This window comes from Fistularia commersonii, chromosome 26 (assembly GCF_037954325.1).
Source record: "Fistularia commersonii isolate RoL2024-O1a breed Wild chromosome 26, RoL_Fcom_v1.0, whole genome shotgun sequence".
In the NCBI taxonomy this organism is placed as follows: Eukaryota; Metazoa; Chordata; class Actinopteri; order Syngnathiformes; family Fistulariidae; genus Fistularia; species Fistularia commersonii.
The window spans coordinates 4,726,350-4,745,634 of NC_141309.1; the positions used below are offsets into that span (position 1 = coordinate 4,726,350).

The 19,285-nt window shown below is 40.9% G+C and overlaps 1 protein-coding gene across 1 annotated transcript in view; it reads left to right on the top strand.

Annotated features, from left to right (window-relative positions):
- ntrk2a (neurotrophic tyrosine kinase, receptor, type 2a) overlaps positions 1-2,361 on the top strand; it is a 70,670-nt gene extending 68,309 nt beyond the window's left edge. Inside the window, exon 19 of the mRNA XM_086174212.1 lies at positions 1,589-2,361. Coding sequence (XP_086030338.1) covers positions 1,589-1,774 — 186 coding nt within the window. The 3' untranslated portion in view covers positions 1,775-2,361. The remainder of the gene's footprint in view (positions 1-1,588) is intronic.
- The last annotated feature ends 16,924 nt before the right edge of the window (positions 2,362-19,285 follow it).

The window sequence follows — 19,285 nt, forward strand, 5'->3', positions numbered from 1 at the left end:
AAAGGCAATCTTTTGTCTAGTTTTTTTTTATCATTTCTTCATGAAGTTCTCGAGGCTTAAACAGTCCTTTGAATTACTGTTCGCCTGACACGTGAATTGCTCAACAATGTAAGTAGTCATTATCAAGTCTCTCGTCACACTTGTTGAAAAATTGAGCACATCTGACAGTGAGTGGGAGGCAAGTGATGATGCCTTTCAATATTCGAACCCCGTCTCGCTCAAATATTATTGCGTCGGATCAGAATTAATTCACAGTCTAGTGGCAATAAAATACTCCATATCTTTTAAGCCAAATTGACCAAATTGAGATTTAATCGTAATGCATTTTATTTTGTTTTTTTTTATAGCTTCCTCACTTGTTGGATTATTATGAAGTTATTGTGTTGGAAAGATCCTCCTCCTCCTCATCATTGTTTCCTGAATAGAAAGAAAATTGCTTAATCCGGATGTTTCGATCGTATCAAGCCTTTTAAGATAATAAACCGTCAGGGAATAAATACATTGAAAATACAATGTTAAAGCCCTTACACAGCCGAAGATCTCATATCTTAAGTGTGTTAAGATAAATTAAGAATTTCCCGTATCAAATGCATAGATGAATAGATAAATCAAGCCTATTAAATATTTAATAGCACTTGCATTTGTTATCCTTTTGAACCGTAACCCGGTTTCAGGAAACGATGCTTTAGTAGAGCCCTTCGACCTTTGACCTCAACCTTAACTTTAACCCCATCACACCCCAACTCTGGTTACAGCTCCAGGAAACATATCAATAGTTCCTTTAACCTGCTCTGGTTACATCCAAAAAATGAACCTTTATCTTTCCTATTTGGATCTATAAAATTTCCGTTGATTTACAGCTTGCTGACCTGCTGACCCGAATCCCGCGTTCAGATATCACTCAGGACATGTGAATTTCCATACTGAGAGCGCTTGCCATTACAAAACTAGTGTAGGTAACTTAATTAGCAAAATGATGGCTTATTACAGACTGCATCCTTATCCATTCCAGAAGTTCACTTCAGCTGTCGGATTCTAAAAAGGGGCATCAATCCATTTGCGAGACACAACTTGAGCTCTTAAGCAGACATTTGTTTATTATCATTTCATGCACGCAGATGGGTGTCCACAGAACTTGTAAAAGGCAATGATGGCAGCAGGGAATTACGCTGAAGTAAAGCCATTTTCTAAACAGCTGTCAGAGAAAGATATATGTTCTCGGAGTGAAATGTAAATAGTTTCGGTTTCTAAGGGACTCTCGCGCTCTATAAATATGTACATAAACCACTGTACGCACACAGGTACACTAACCCCACACACACAGTGTATATAAACGTATATATATGCATTTATGTGCTTCGGTTATCAATTTTTCAGTTCCCATGGAATATGACAGAGAATTTTCCCCGTCGTCCATGTTTATGAAGAATTTCTTGCTGTGACATTTTTACCCACGAGCTTTGAAACAGTTTTGCTTAGCGGATGCTCTGCGACCCTCACAAGACCCGGATCTCCCATCTAAAAAGTTGTTTTCAGATTAACCAGAATGCTGCTAACCGCTGTCCTCTCTGTTTTTCCTCATCTCAAGGTGATTGAGTGTATAACCCAGGGCAGGGTGCTACAGCGCCCTCGGACCTGTCCTAAAGAAGTGTATGACCTGATGCTGGGCTGCTGGCAGAGAGAGCCTCACATGAGACTCAACATTAAAGAAATCCATGGGCTGCTCCTCAATCTCGCCAAAGCCTCCCCTGTGTACCTGGATATTCTGGGCTGAGCATGGGATTAGGACACAGGAGTGTGTGTTTGTGAAATGAATGTGCTGAGGTATAGAGTGTGTGTGTGTGTGTGTGTGTGTGTATGAAATACAAGGTGCTTGCACGAGCGTGCGTGCGTGTGTGTGTGTGTGAGAGATACCACTGTACATGTCGTGATACTATTATCAAACTCTTAAAGGCAATCAAAAAAAGTTCCCCGACCCCTTCCCCAAACCCCTCCACCTTGCCGATTGTCCTCCTCCATGCATCTTTACTCCTTCACTTTTTACCTGAAGAGACAGTCACAAGGAGTCATTTCGCTTTGGACATGAAAAAGCTTCTCGCTTCTTCTTTAAACATGACAGGGGCTAAAGAGAACAAACAAAAACATTTATTGGATTTCAAATTCCTCAAACATCCAGTCTGTCATACAAAAAAAAAAAAAAGGACACATTCCAACATCTCTGGCAACTTTCACCAAAATTAACAAAGGGACACATCGAGGGGATGTTTTTTCAGAAGCTTCGATCTTTGTGTGTAAATATGAGACTGTGTAACAGAGAGACATTTCAGAAGAAATGGTTCTTGCGTCACAGAACCATGAAAACACTGTGTTTCTCCCGGCAACCCATTGGTATATCTGTCTGTGTCTCAGAACTGTACATTATTGTCAACATTTCATTTCAGATGGCAAAGAGAACGAGACGGAATCATTAGCACCTCCACACGAAGACTAACAAACCGAACAATGTTCAATAAGGGGGATAAAATTGACCACTATCTGTTTCTAGGGGGGATAATTAGTGTAAGAATGTATTTGGTTTATACTGTGGTACTTTGCCATATCATAACTGTGAAACACAAATATTGGGAATATTAAACCCCGTCATCTACCTTGATTCCTCGTGCAACAGATTATACTCATCCCCGTATTTGCACAACATCATGTGCAGACTTGGGTTTTGGTTTTTTTTTTACCTCCACAAAGTGACAGATGCTGCGCTCATGATGTCAAGCATTGGTGTCGGAGGTCAGTTGATTCATTTGCCCGCAGCTGCGCGGTGATCATAATGTTGAGGGGGCGGTGAAGTTGGTGAAGATGGGTGAAGGGTGTAAATGTTGCAGTGGGAGGTTGGGTTTTAGTGGGTGACAGTATTGGAGAAGGTGTGGTTCGTTTGGTCAACCCATATTAAATCATCAAGGCTCTCAGCGCTCAGACATCCTTGAAAACCACATCTGTGCAAGACAGGAGTCACAAGGGAACACACACACACACTCACACACACATACATACACACACACACACACACAAACTGTATACCCTATCCCGGCTTGCCTAAATTTCCACGCACACACATGCTGAAAGACACTCAAAACGGGTCTAGAAGGAAATTGAATTGTGCATGTTTTATTATTTGAGCGGTGCAGTGCTTTAGTCAGGCCCCGTTCTCTGTAATGGTGTAATGTATATTTCATTACGGCCTAATGGGCTCCATTAGCACGGCCTCCTCACAGACATTCAAGACTTATTGTTTTATGGTTGTGCAGGAAGAATGGAGGGTAAAAGTGGAGAAGAAGAAAACAGAGAGGAGACTGGAATGAGGAGCGGTAAGGAGGAGAAATGAGAGGAGAGGTCACTATGCATACTGGAAAGAGGGAAAGGCAGAGAGTGAATGACATTTAGAAGAAAGTAATATGCGATCGCGTCCAAAAGAGAGTCATAAAGGGAGGATTGTGGGGGTTATCGCACTCGGAGTAAAAATCTAGCACTACTATGGCCCGCAGATGTTTCACCAACCACAATATCAACTTCACACCCTCACTTCCCATCGTGTCTGACAAATACAACAACACGCTTTCCACATGTTTAAATGGTAATCTGCTAAAAGCCCTCCTTTAGATCGAACACCGTAATGCATCGCCACTTCTGAGGACACCTCCTCCCAGAGAAACTGTATATACAGATCATGTGCATGCAAGGAAACATGTTTGATATTTGTTTTCGCATTTTGCTATTTACAAGCATAAAAAAAAAAAAAAAAAAAGTCAAAGTCATTAACATGGCAGTTTCACTAACAGCCCTTTTATTTGTGAGTAAGACCTTGATTTTAAAAACACGATCTTGAATTTGAGGTATTTTATTAACGACAGCACTTGCTGGAATTGATCTCTCTTTTTTTTATTTGGATTTATAATGATTTAATTTATAAGTGTAAAAACTATTTTGTACATTTATTGCTATGTCTAACGTTGCCTTTTGCAACAGCAGTTAAAGATAATACTGGTTGTATAAGTATTCTAATGTCAGGCTCCCTCTTAAACAGCTACGTTGCCTGTCCTCAATGTACTCTTGGTCAACAGGGATGGATGATGATTGCTTGTCTATGAGATTAGAAGATTCTTATTGCAAATTTGTCACCCGTCACATTACGAATGCCAGGTTAACGGCCGGCATATTGAAAGGACGGGATAATAGTCCTCGAAAGTCCATCTCTGTTGTACAGACTTGTAAAGGTTTGCACTGAACGAGCACATTTAACTCGATTACAAAACTTGCCACATAATAACTCTGTGCAATAACGGAGGGCAAGGCGTGCTCACGCCCAAGTGCAAGCTTAAAAAAAACTGTGAGACACAAACAGTGCATACAAACAATGTCAAAGAGTACGTTGAAACACCATCTCTACTGGCCTCACTGTGCACCTGCTGTGTTGTTGTTTTTTTTTATTTAATTTTAATTTCTTCTTTTTTTTTAACGATGAATGACGTGAAGCCGGACAACAGTGACGTCTCGATGGTTATGGGAAGAAGCAGTCAGAGAAGCGTTTGTGATGAAGACTTGTCATCACAAAAACCATAACACACCTCTGGCTGAAGATGTCCATATACTGATGCCTCGGATCAAAGATATTGGTCACACCAAGAGATAAACAATGTGGACAAAGAAAACCGGGTGTCCGAACAGACACCTCATAGAAGGAGGGACTGACAATCACAGACTGATATCTTTCTCTCTCTTTTTCAAGTGACCTACTGTAAGATAGACTATTCAACCAACTTTCCTCTTCTATGCTGCCTATACTGTATGTGATAGTTTTAAACTTTGGTCTCTAGAAGTGCTACTATTTCTTTTCTTTTTTGTAAATTGAAATAACATTGAAAGGAATGAACTAATATACATGTAAAAATGTGAATAAGGTGCTGAAAGAAATAAGAGTTGCTAACTTCTGTGTCCGAGACTGTGTCGGTATTTTGATTGTACTATTTTCTTTTTCTTTTTTCTTCTTTTTTTTGATTAGTCTTGGAGACGGACGGCAAGAAAAATCATACGCTGATAGGATTCACAAACACACAGTTACACACAAGAACCCCTGGGGATTCACTGTACTTGTGTAATGGCGTGCATGTGGGTGTGTGTGCTGAGTGATGGCGCTATGAGTCAGGAGGGATTCATAGTCTGCGCTCAGACTGCAACCAAATCCTGGTTCAAATGCAATGAAATTTATCAAACAAATCTCACATTGATTTGTTGTCACGGATACCTAATTCATGATAAACGACTCTGAGGAGGACCGAGTTTAGTACTATGGCAACCAAGATTTATGGAATCATGTAATTGCTTTATCTTTGACTCCAAAATGAGTCATTTTCACTTCAACATAAACCTGTTTTTTTGCAAGAATATATCAGCAATATTATCATTATTGTCTGTTCACGGCGGTTGAAGTCAGTCAGAGTCGGTCAATCCCGGCGTACCTATGTTTCCCACCCAACACCCTCTTCTTCCCAGAGGACCCCAGGGGTTTCGAGGCCAGATGGGATGCACATCCCTTGAACGTTTTCTTGGTCGAGCACCGAGCGTCTTACCAGGTAGACCAGCAAGAACATTTCCAAGGAGGCCCTTAAGGGGTTTCTTATCAGGTTCCCTGAATCTTCCCAACCGACTCCTTTTGAAGCAAAGGGACTTGGGCTCAACTCTGAGCTCCAAATGGGGTGTCTGTGCTCCTCACCCTATCTCAAAGCTAAGCCCGACATCCCTGCGGGGAAATTCATTTCTGACGCTTGTATCATATACCTCGATCTTTCTGTCATGACTCAAAGTTTGTGAACATTGGTGCGCTGGAACATAAACGGACTGGTAAAGTGGAAGCTGTGCTTTCTTGCTCAACTTCCCCTTTACAGCAACAGACAAAACAGCCCCTTTGTCATGGCTGACGCTGCACTGATCTGCCTGTCCGGTTCAAGCTCAATTCAACCCTTAATCGGGAACAAGACCCCAACAGCCTTGTCCACATATCACATGAGATAGCGATTCCCTTTCAGCGGAGAGGGTGCAGCCGAGGTCCACGGGTTTCGTCCTGTGCTATAAAACATCCTGGACCAGGCCCAGCTTCCCTTTCCTGATTCATTGGACTCTTTCTGCAGAACATGCTTGAGGCCAACCAAAAGGCCTCTCAAACAACAGTTGAGTTTTTGCTCCTGCGTCCAACAAGGTTACAGCCCTTCCAGCCCACCAGTATCTCTAGGCAGCTTTGCGAGATCCCTGGGTCCGCCATGCCCGAAGGCCCCCCGTCTTATTTTTGACGGCCTCTTCCACTGTCGGTCGACACCTCTGGGTTCTCTGGTTGCCGCCACAACAAACACCGATGACCTTCTGACCGCAACTCCGGGAAGATACTTCCACACCGGAAGCCTTGAACATGGACAACTACTGCAGAAGAGATTCCTCCGATATAATAATTGAAGAGCCTGCGGGAAGCGTCCTCCTCCGAATATTCCCACTTTACCCAAACTAGATATTTGAGTCCTCCTGCAACTATCAACTCAGTTTACAACTCTGCCTTTCTCTTAACCCGCTTGTCTGAGACATACAGCAACAAATCCAATGATACAAATATAAGGTTGATCATTTCTTGTGCCATGTACATTTATTAACGCAAGTATTTTCATGGCCGATCCATCCCTTACACAGAAGGATGGTAAGATACCACTCAGGTTTAGATCAGGCTCGCCATTCCTCCCCCCTACCAGGGTTCTCTTTCATTGCCTATGTGCCCAGGTGAGTCTTGTTCAGCAGGGAAAACCCAGACATGCTGATATTCAGCCAGGGCTTTCCTTAAAACGGGGCGCGCCTATCGCTCTGGGAAACTCCTTGTTCGACTCCAGTCCAAATGCTCTCCAGGAGTTTGCTTCCGGAGCCAAGAGTATGCGAGGGGGTGAGAGCCCATCTGTCATTCTAGCTTCTTCCCTGCCAGAGAGGTACTATTCCATATCTCAAGAACCAGATTTGTGCGCTGGGGGCTCGCACTGCTGGGTCTCAACCTCCGCAACCTAAAATACAACGTACCTGTCCCTGATGTCCCTCCCCGCAGGAGATGAACCCAGAGGGTGACAGTCGCGATATAAATATCTATTTATTATTATCTATTGCCACATTGAATTTTTTGCTCTATGTTTGGGCTGGACAATATGACAATAGAAACACATTTTTCTTTGAGTGCACATATTAGGGTCCATATAATGTTTAATCCCAACCTTCACATACTAGTATAAACTAACAGAGCTCAAGTATCTTAAAGGTCATCTTAACATTGTCCTTGTACTTGGATGCTTACAAAAGCCCTTTGCCCCGAGGAATGTACTAAAATGAAACACCTTCTCTCTGCAAAAAAACAAACAAAAAAAAAAAAAAACAAGAGGGGAAATAAAAATGAAACTGATTTGCTGCATCTGTTCTTCAAGATTATTTCTTTGGTTCTGTACTATTTGTGTCTGTGTTAAAAAGTTTTTCTGCTGAGCTCCCGGTAGGAAATTGGATTTAAGGATTTTGTAGATGTCTTGATTGTTTCAGTTGGACAGAGAACAAGTCATGCATCACATCGCGGTTTCTGTCCAAGACAAATGTTAAAAATGTCACTTCAATGCCTCAAAAAGAAATCTTAAAATTGTAAGAAGTATCTGTATTGCAAATGAATCCAGGTGATTAAAAGCTGGACAACTCTGACGGAAGCTGCTGATGTTTGTCCTTGCAAGGAGCCCGGAATTCTGTTCGTGCAACATTTCACCGCAGTCCATCTGTTCTCTCCCTTCTAACACACAAACACACAGGTGGGAACTTTGAAGAGGAAAATGACCGGCGTTAGTCAAGATGGCAGCGATGATGTGATTCTTCTCTGTATGTGGACGAGTCTGTCGTGATACGTTGTAATTAATAAAAAAGTGTCATGTCACAACGCGGCCCCTTTATCTGAATGTAAAGAAGGGTCACGTGCGGTGGAGTGAGAGGGTCAGGGAAATAAGCAAAATCCAACACGGCCATAGAAGTCGGAGATTTGGTTGATGCTACAACTCCTGTTAATCCCGATATAAATCCTGTGCCTTTAAAGAAAATGCACTTGCTTGATTTACAGATTAGCTGCAGGCTGAAGAGCTTTGCGGGCCACTGCGGTAGCAAATTGGACATGAGCATACACCTAAATCCCAGATGTAATTAAGCAAGAAGCTAAATGAATATGTTCCTTTTTTTCTCTGGGCTCTGTTTGTAATTCATCTTTTAATAAAAATATCATCGGGAAGAAAAATTGGAAAGGTACAAAAATGGCATAAAAATTCACGCCCTTTTAGGTTTGTGAGGGTTTTGTATCCACATACATTCTATAGAATGTATGAGTAGAAGCAAATCAAGGCCTCGGAGTTTTCTCAATAATGGATGACTTTGCTAATCTAACACTTAAGACTATATTACTATGAGAGGTTATTATCCGTGTATTACAAGCCAATGAGGCCGCCCAACTGCCAGTCTACTCTATCACTAGATCGTATCACCATCACCTTTTTCTTTGGGCATTCCGAAAATAGTGGCCTTACATATATGATACAGCCAATAACCAGATAACTATTCATTCATTAATAATCTATTCCGCTTAGTCCAGTGATCATTGGGCGAAAGGTTGGATTCACCCGGGTCGCCAGTCGACTCAGCCTCCATTTACACATCCGGGCAATTTAGGGTCTCCAATGAGCCATGTTGCATGTTTTTGGACTGTGATGGGAAAAAAGATTTAGATTCTGCATTATGTCGTGACTTGGCTTGGTGACAAAATATCTCTGGCTTTTTTCGCAAATCCTGGCAATGAAGCAGATAGTACAGAAGGCATGGTCTATGAGGCAGAGGTAACAAAAATTTTATGCGGTATCATGAAACTATGTACAGTTACTGGTCCCAGGTGGCATCTGCCTCTGTCTATGAGTACTGTTCCTAAACTTTGGCCACATTAATTTCTTGAGCTATGTGTTAATAATCACTTTCATAAAGTGCTCAATCATTAAAATGTCATACTTTAACGACAACCATAAATTACATGGTGAATAACAAAGGTTCCAACGTGTGACACCTTGAAGGACAGGGATGACATCTAGAGAAAAGCGGGGGGGGGGGAATGCTGATAAGAGATGAAAACTCAAAGAGGCAGAGAATATATGCTGTCACAACGCTGCGCTGAGGGCTTTCAGCGGTCCATGTTGTCACCATATCGTCATCAACGCAGCCTGGAGACACTTCAGCTTGTGCTCAAGAATTCAAGACAGGAAGAGAAGTTGCCCACCCACCCAGCGCGGTCTACTTTCAGGCTCACCAAGGGCTCGAACCTGAAAGTGACTTGGATCACATCATGTTAGCAATAGTGTGTATGATGTTCCTGTGCTGCGAAGTGATTGCTACTCATCGCAACCCGGGCCTGTGTAGACGGTGTGTGTGGCGTGTTGTATCTCAAACTGTGCCGTATGGTTCTTTTCCCATGTTTACCTCAGCCTCGACGTGGGACCACAAGTTACAGAATCAGAAGGAAGGCGTTCGTGTCCATTTTATATGGCCTAAAACCATATGCCATTCAGTCTTTGTTTGTTTATTTGTCTGTTTGTTATTCTGTGTCTGAGTGTCCGTCTGTCTGCTTATTTATTCCTTCATTTGTTGAACTTTCTGTGTGTGTGTCTGCTTGCTGGCTTCCTTCCTTGGCAGACAGTCTGTCCATCATTCCATTTGTTTGTTTCATTGTTTGTTTGTTTGGTTGGTTGGTTGGTTGGTTGGTTGGTTGGTTGGTTGGTTGGTTGGTTGGTTGGTTGGTTGGTTGTAAGAAAGACACAAAGTCTGAAACTCTATGATAAAATATGACAAAAACTGTGTGTGTGTGTGTGTGTGTGTGTGTGTGTGTGTGTGTGTGTGTGTGTGTGTGTGTGTGTGTGGTAGAGGGTATTGTCTGATCATGCTCTCATTCAGATCTCTGAAAGCAAAGAACTCAAGGGACCCAAAAACTGTATTTTGAAAGAGTAGTTCTGAAAAGATTTCTGCCGGATAATATTAAAAATACAGACATGACAAAAAAATGCTTTACAAAAAGTGTTTTGTCATTATTAGACATCACCTGACCTTGATGATCAAAAGCCCACACATACCGTACAGTATTTCCCGGGCATGATCGTCAAGCCAAGGCATAGCGTCTCTATCAAATCTGTCGTGTAAAGCAGGAGTAATGCGATTTCTAACTACGGCCTGTCCTTCCTTAATGCTATACTATTAGCCGGCGCGTCATCCGCGAAGAGCTAAAAGCAGCGGGGAAGAGCAACTGTTGCTCTCAGGAAATGTGTTATTATCACAGAACCGGGGGCTTACAGGGGGAAACACACAAAAGGACAATGGCTGAGTGGAAACAAAGACAGAGCCAAAGCTGCTCCGTAATTACGAGGACCAATTTCAGATTTTTACACGAGTGACAGGTGGTCATTACTAGTAAATCAGTCACTGGTGCACCTGGATGCTGACATCACTGAAACCTGAGTAGGGAGTTAAAAATTGATGTGCTTCCCATTGTACATTTGTTTAATTGTTTGAATTAGGCAGTTTCCGGAGACTTATAGCCTCATCAGGAATAAGGAACTGCCTGATAAATAAAGCTCTTGAAAAGAATGATCTTTACATTTTCAATATAGTCTGATGATTAATGTATATTTCTCAAAATTCAGAAATGTATTTTTTATTATTTATTTCATATTTTTAATCATATGAGGCGTACGGCGGGGGGGATGGTAGTGTGTCTCTATTTGTGGCCTTGTGATTGGCTGAAGGTGAACCCTGGATTCAAGGTTCATAGTGTTTATTTTGCATATGTACAATGTGGAAACATGTTTCTCTGTACAAGGAAATTCTTGCTGTCCTCTGTGCATTTGGATTTGTCTTGATAATGAATTGATAGTGCAAACATTGTTATAAATATGAACAATGTTGGCCGTGAAAAGGTAAAACATTGAGTGCAGCTTGATGTGCAGGATAGCAAGATAAGTGATATAGATCAGTGGGATGCAAACCTTGAACCGGTACCGGTCCACGGATCATTTGGTAGCAGCCTGCAAAGAAAATCTTTCTTGGTACAAATGATAGTTTAATCATTAGACCTCCGAGATCTTATTTTGAAAAACAAGTGTTTCTGCCTTCGCCTTACTGCCGCACTTAATATTGTAATTGCCTAATATAAATTGTTACAGTTGCATTGAGATTAAATACCGTGAACTGACAAGTTTTTATTTTTTGAATCCGCGTGGTTCTCATGCATAAAACTGGCCCCTGGTGCAAAAAAGCTTGGGGACCACCGCTATAGATAATGAATGCATGATTTAATTAATTAAAGTAAAAATGCCAACATCAGAGCAACAACAGTACAAACAAGAATTTATTGTTTTTGCCTGGACATCACAAGTGTGAGAGTGTAATTCCTCCCCTCAAAAAAAAATCCCCATCGCTGCAAAAAGACTTTGGCAATTACTTCGTTTCCTTAGCAGTAGTAATAAGCCAAACATAAATAGAAAGGAAAAAAAAAACCTCCCTGCTGATCCCCCTGGGTGGATATCTCTGCATAGAATATATGGAACGGCGCTCTAAAAACCACACAAATGTTGTTTCCTGAAGGATACAATCGAAATGGGAAAGACAGAACAACAGGACAAGCCAACATCGAGAGCTATTCCTCATATTCTGTCTACTCCTGCAAGAGTTTCCTGCTCCCGCAGAAACAGGACAGCCGGCGGCTTTATCAAGATTTATGAGCTGAATCATCATTGGAAATATAAGACACTTGTTGGGGTACGGAGGGGGGGGTTTGAGGAAGAGACTGTGCCAACTGTGACAGAGAGATGTGTGAGAGAGAGATGCAAAGACATAAAGACGTAGAATAAAAGCAGGACAGACATCCAAAGACAACGTGTACATTTGTTCCGAAAACACCCCGCTCAGTATCTCTCATTCCTCTCTTATTTTTATTCAAGTCGAGCGGAGTTTTCCAGTCGACTCCTTCAAAAACAAACAGAAGTTTACAGGAGAAGGAAGGATGAACGTCCTGGATATTCACAGAAAACGACATCATCTGATGTCAGATGATGCTCTCCTTTATCGTTCTGGGTTTGCGTCGCCTCTGTCCTAATTAAGATTGCCATCAGTGCTTTTGAGGTTTTGAGCTGATTTTAAAAAACGAAGAGAAAAAAATAAAGGGTAATCCAAACACATGACCAGACTGAGAAATGGCCCGGGTGAAAAAAAACTTGTAGTTTTTAATAAGGACCAGTAAAGTGTCCCTGCAAAGACATAAATGACAATTTATAATATACTATATGATAAATGGAAAATAACCATACTCATGATTCAAAATCTTAATCCAAAAATGTGGACTTGCTTTTTGGGTTTTGGCATATGATCTTTTGATCCACAAGAGATTGAATTATAAACAAGTGCTTATTTAAGGTATGAATCTGGAGCTTATTTTGGTTTGGCCTCACGTTGATGAGTTTTGAATGACATCTTAGAATACTTTGAATATGCTATGTTGCCCTGCTGTAATTGATCTTTTCAAACTTTCTGACTCCAGCTAGGCAAAAAAAAAAAGAATCCCCATCAGTAAATAAAGGTGTGATCAAAATTAGAAGCATGTGTGCATTGAGAATAGCAGGTTAATCAAACACAACTGCTAATTTGTAAGATCTCGACCCTGTTTGGTTACTGAGGGCCATTTCCATTTCAATGCCGGCACTACTGACACATCTCTTTAACTGGGATGAGCGGCACATTCAATCGTACTGATGTGAAAAATATCTTTAATTAGAATTCAAACTGCGAAGGTGATAAATGCCAGCCCTCATTATTTTGCAGCATGTGTCACTTTTAATGATCCCACTCTCGGCCTGCGACTAAACAATTCTCTGTGAAGGGACTGCTGAACCGTCTGTTTCTGCAAATTGGATCAAATGACAGCTATTTCCATGTTGTCTTATAGTTTATAGCGACGAGTGCAAATAAAAGCCTATCAGACTCTCAGAGATTTTGTACATTTGTACTTACAAATTTCGTATTTGAACTTCCATTCATCAAATTCATTATCTTTACCGCTGGGTTCACCCATCGATCGATCACAAGGCGACGGATAGACATGTGCAACCATTTGCTCTCTCACACAGTTGCATGTTTTTCGACCGTTGGATGAAACCCATGCAAAACATGAGGAGAACATGCAAACTCCACACAGAAAGCTTCTTGCTGTGAGGTGCAAGTGCTAACCAATGCAAAATTTGAACCCATAGATACAAAATTTAGAAGATTATAATCGAGAGAAAGGCAAGGTGAGAAATAATTGGTAGGTAAGAAAATAGAAAGGAAAAAAATATATAAGATGGTAATTTATTATTAGCAAATGAGTTGTAATAAATATGTAAATGAGGAAAAAAAAAAAACAAAGAAAAGACCAAACAGGGGAAAGATTCGATTTATTTCCCACAAAAGAAGAGCACATGGCACACATTCTGCCTGTGTGTGAGTGTGTGTGTGTGTGTGTGTGTGTGTATGTCTGAGTTAGTTTCTGGATTTATGTTTGTGCTATTTTAACCTATTTAAGTCTGGGCTCCGTTATAAAATGTGATGACAGCCAGCTCAGTTAAAGGGATGCAGAATGGATTCCAGACATAAGAAAATGCATATATCATCCATCACCCTTTGAGCCGTGGATTGAACTAACATCCAATAGAGCCAGATGGAAACAATTCACACGGCACTCTCGGGATGCCGGGATCTGGTCCTAAAATCGCAAAACCCAATTCAGAGAAGTATTGACATTTAAGTACGGTAGAGAGCTTTCCTCACACCTTGCACATGCTAATTGATTGACTCCATTGTTAATGTATGATGTATTTATTTGTTTTGCATAGCGTAGTGTCATTATCTGTTAGTTCATTTAGGTATTTTTTGTGGGATTTGGTGGGGTCTGGAGCTGATGTTTTTTTCTGAAACAATTTCCAATTTTGTTGTGGACATTGGCAATAGGACCTAGATGGAAACTATTCATGTGCACACTTTGGGGTTGCTGGGATCTGGTCCTAAAATTGCAAAAACCCATGCAGAAAATGATTAATATTAAACAACAGTATGCATGAGAACTTGCTTCGTACCATACAGATGCTAATCCAATGTTAATATATCAGTATCATGCATTTATTTGTTTTGCATAGAGCTTTGAATTTATCTATTGACTCATTTATTTATTTTTCACGGGGTCTTTAACTATATGTTTGTTTCTGAAAAGGTAGCAAGAGAGAGTGAGAGAGAGAGAGAGAACAACGGGAATAAAAATGAAACGGACAGAATTTGAACCGGGTGCAGACGGTGTTATTGAGCAGCAGGAGACAACAACACAAAACACTTGGGAGCATGTTGGGAGTAATAGAGCAGAAGAGCGGGTGAAGGAGGGATGGGCTTTTGATGGAGTCTCAACTGGAGTGTTTATGACGAGGCAGTGCCAGCAGCATAATGAGTTGACTGATCAATCGCTCCTCCTTGCAACGTTGGATCAATAGCGCTGTTTTGACATCCTACATTAAGCTCTAACTAATTGCCAGATTGCTAAATGCTTTTAAGAAGGAAGAAAAAAATATCCAAGCGATCGATAATGTAATCACACCAGTGGCTGTTTTGCCAAGTGAAGTATAAAATGCACTGGTTTGTTATTTGTTATTGCTCTTCTTTATTTCAATGGATGCACGTGTCAGTGTTAATAGACTAATAGTTACTTTGTTTCCATTTAGAGCGAGACGTGCACGTATTTGTTTATATGCAGATGTGTGTGGTTGCGGCAGCCGAGCGCTGTGGTCAGGGGATGCTTTCAAAGCACCAATTGGAAATTAAGGTTTGCACCTCTCGGGCCTCGGCGGAACAGTTAGTCGACTGCGGCTCAAACCCGCCCGAAACCTCCATTACCGACTCATGACGCGTTCCTCGCGCGACCACAAGATTTATCTCTTTCGAGTCGTTCCGCGAGGTGGAAACTACAAGACCATAAAAAACACAAAACATTCCAACATCCCCGCCATTAAACTCATATTAATACTTTAAGACGATTACATGCACCTCATGAATCATTGTTTTGCAGTTTTATCGTACCCACGGCCGAAGCCGACACTGTCACAGTCCAGCAGTTAACACATAAAGGCCACCAATCGATACTCTCGTAAGTAATATATTGAATCACCTTTTCACTTTTTATTTTTCGTTTTTTAACAAATAACCCCACGAAACTAACATTAAGAATTCCTTCTTTTTTTTTTCTGAAACTATTCGAAAGAGAAGCACTTTTTTCTTCTTCTTTTTTTTTTTTTTCTTATATTTACCATCCCTTTTGGCACATCATTTTTTATCACATGACCCTCTTAACAGAAAAAAGTGTCAAGCGAGGCAGCCGTTCAGTCGGCGCACAGGGGTGAATTATTAAGCAAGAAACTGTGGCGGATTATTTTCCACAAACAACATCAGCAGCTGCAGACCATCAATACAGGTCTTTGACTGATGGTGGATACACAGAGGATCCAAAATAAAAGTAACCCATGTTGTTTGACTCCTTCATATTAGGAAATCATGTGTAAGTCATCAGTTCTCATATAAAAAATATGTTAAGCAACAACAAACTCACACTGCTGCAAGTGAAGAATGGCCTTTTGCATCAGGACCAAGGAAACATTTCAATAAACATAGAAATCAATTTTTTCCCTTTTTTTTCAGTTTCCAAAAACCACACACAGCTCTGAAAGGGTACAACTGACACAAGACTTTGTTTGATTTTGAATAGTGTTTTTCCAGTGCTGCTTTCATATCAAATCCATTGTTGGGTTCCTTTAAGGTTCAGGCATTGAAATTTCAATATTCAAAAATACGATTTCATTCATATTATTTCATCAACTCATTCATTCATTCACTCATTCATGCAATACATTGGGGGCTGGGGCCTATTACGTGCGTGTACTGTAAAGAGATTATCAATAGCTAATATATATACATATGAATATATATATATGTATATATACACATATATATCATATATCAACAACTTTGAAATTGTCATCAGTCAACAACAGGACAATTACTTTGCATTTGCAATTCTTATTGTTTTTGGAAGAAAATGTATATACCGTATTTTTTAGAATATAAGTCACACTTTTTTCATGGTTTGGCTGGTCCTGCGACTTATACTCAGGTGCGACTTATATATTAAAATGTCTACTGTAATTTCACATGTCCGTTATATTCATACTAACAACTGTGAGAGTGCGCTCTTGGTTTGAGTGCCAGTATCTGCTACTCCTATGACTCCTGTACCATGGAAATTTTAAATTTAAACATCAACATATCAAGACAACTGATAAAGACTGAACACAATTGCCCCCAAAAGGAAAATGCTATTCTGCAAATTACAAGCTGCAAGTAGGGAAATATGCAGCCGAAAACACTAATCGAGCACCAGAAAGAAAGTTCAGAGTGGGCGTGAAACAAGTTAGGGACCAACCAAAAGCAGAGGATACTCTAACTCCAATCTAACGCAATGAAGAAAGCAAAAAAAACGTACGTCTCCACGCCCAGATGTAGCCAAGGCGACGAATATAAATGGCACTACGGGAGGACCTTGTTGGTGTTACCGCTTCATGCTACGAAACCGCCTCTTTATCGGAGCACGGACAACCATGTCCCAAAAACAGCCACGCAGAAAAGGAAGTGGCGCGCCGTCGACCTCCGCAGTTGGCCGAGTTTCTCAGAAGTGACACCGAAGATGAAAAATTCAACGGATCTCTTGATTTGGAGTGAGATCAAGAGTTTGGTAAACTTTTTTGTTTATGCTATAGTTATCTGAATAGCCGTTAATATGTTACATTTACATACCAGATACCTGTGCAGCCGCTTGCTCTCTATTCTGTTGTTATTACGATCGTAACGACCCAGCGGTACTGTTTAGATAAATATTCAGGCTGGCTGTGAATGTGTTTTGGGATGACAGAGAGCGAAGGGACGGGGGGGGAGGTGAGAGAGCGATGAGACGAGAAGATCAAGTGGAGCTGCAGTTGCAATTGTAATTGTTCTAATAAAGATCAGGTCAAACTGGCAAATCGTCATCGTTGACACATCCACTCGAACATTACACTATAACTTGAACAGCTGTTCTTGGTCTCTGAATTTATCAAATAAATCAAATAAATGCGACTTAAATATGTTTTTTTCTTCTTCATTATGCATTTTTTGGCTGGTGCGACTTATACTCCAGAGCGACTTATAGTCCAGAAAATACAGTACACCATTTTTTTCCTGTGCTACGATACTACATTGTTTAAACCTGAAATAGAGAAATAGAAAACCACTTGATGTTTTTTTTTTTTTTTATGCAAGCATTATTATTCATTATCCACACAGCTTATTCTGCACCCAGGGAAGTGGGGGCCTGGAGCCTATTCCAGCTTGGGCGGTTTATCCTGATGGGTCGCCAGTCGATCATAGGGCCTCATATAGAGACAAGCAACTATTCATCCTCCCATTCACAGTCATATAGGGACATAAAATCATTGGCCTTCTCATCCAAACATCATATCGATATATACAACCAGTGACGTGGAGTCAGGGGAGGCAGGAGAGGCTGTGCCTCACTTGCCAATCATGGAAAGAAAAATGTAAAATGAAAATTGGTTATATTTATCAGTGATTTGCACTATAAAGGTATTTTTCATTTAACTTCACCAGTTTTATATTGTTTTTTTATTCAAAATCGCTGAATTTTTACATTTACTGTTCAAATACTGAGAGGAGCCGTGCAGCGTGGCCTGTTGAGCCTCAACGTAGATTGCACGACAGCCGACTGCTGGCACGCTGTCATTGATGCAGGAGATTCACACGTCTCCAATGAACCTCCAGCATGTTTTTGGACAGTTGGAGGGAAATGGAAAACCTGGAGGAAACCCACAAAGTCACCGAGAGAACATGGAAACTCCAAACACTCTTGAAGAAATCAAACCAGGGACCCTCTTGCCACCTTGTCTTCATTTTATATCACTATATTTCTGTATGTCTTGTACAGAAATATAGAAACACCGAAAAAAACAATAAATAAAAGTATGTATGTATATGGTTTTGAGATGGCTATTTGGTAGAGTGGTCCCTTCTAACTACCAACTACTGGTACTTTGGATCTTTGGTGACTGAATTGCACTTTTTTTGAGTCGCCTTGGAAAAAAGCATCTGCCAAATGACTGTAATTTAATGTAAAGAGATAAATATCTTTTTTCACATGGTCCGTTTAAGAGGTGTTGTACGAGATGTTTTTGCCCGGAGACAACAAGGTCACAGCTGCACTGGTTCAAGTCATTGAATATTCTCCTCCTCGCCATCTCCACAAAACAAAGGAGGATATAACCCCTCCTCTCATAAAATTTTCAGATGTAGAGCCTGTCGGGGCTTGAGACTCTCTCATAGTTGGCTCATGTATTTTTTAAGAAAGTAGAAACACATCGGACAAAATACCACCGATATAAAATGCAGGTACAAAGGTGGCTGACCCGGTGCGCTTTAACAATTCACGCGGTCCCTTTTTGCAAAGCACCGTCGACTCAAGGCCGCGAATCGGGGGAAGTAATGGAGCTGTGGCTCACGTGACAAGCATGGAGGACAAAATGGAGCGCGGATGCTTGCTAGTACGCGGCTGTGGTTGATCAGCAGTCAACAATGCACACACTGTTATGATGAACATGGAAATAACCAGGCACCGTAAGAATATTTGCACCTGCCTCTACTTGAACTTAAAACCTTTCCCCCCTGTGCTGTTGTCACCAGGTGCTGACTGCACTGCATGCAGATAAAAAAAAAGTGTGAGATAAGACACCGTGCATGTAATTGGAAAACACTTTCTTGCTCACCTATGGAGGAAGCAAATCTAAAATGTGTGTGTGTGTGTTTACACAAATGTCTACATGTGAGAATTAGCAAAACAGCTTATCGCTAACTTTTCCTTTGTCTCGACTTTTGCAGCTGCTCCGATCAGTAACAACGTTTGTGGACCCCTTTTCAAAAATCAGGATTACAAGATGCATCTTCCTCAAGAAGAGGAAGGTACGTTGTCACTGCTAAGGTTTGTCCATTATTGAACATTCAGTTTTTCTCCAATGTGACTGCAGATCCGTCCAAATAAGATAAG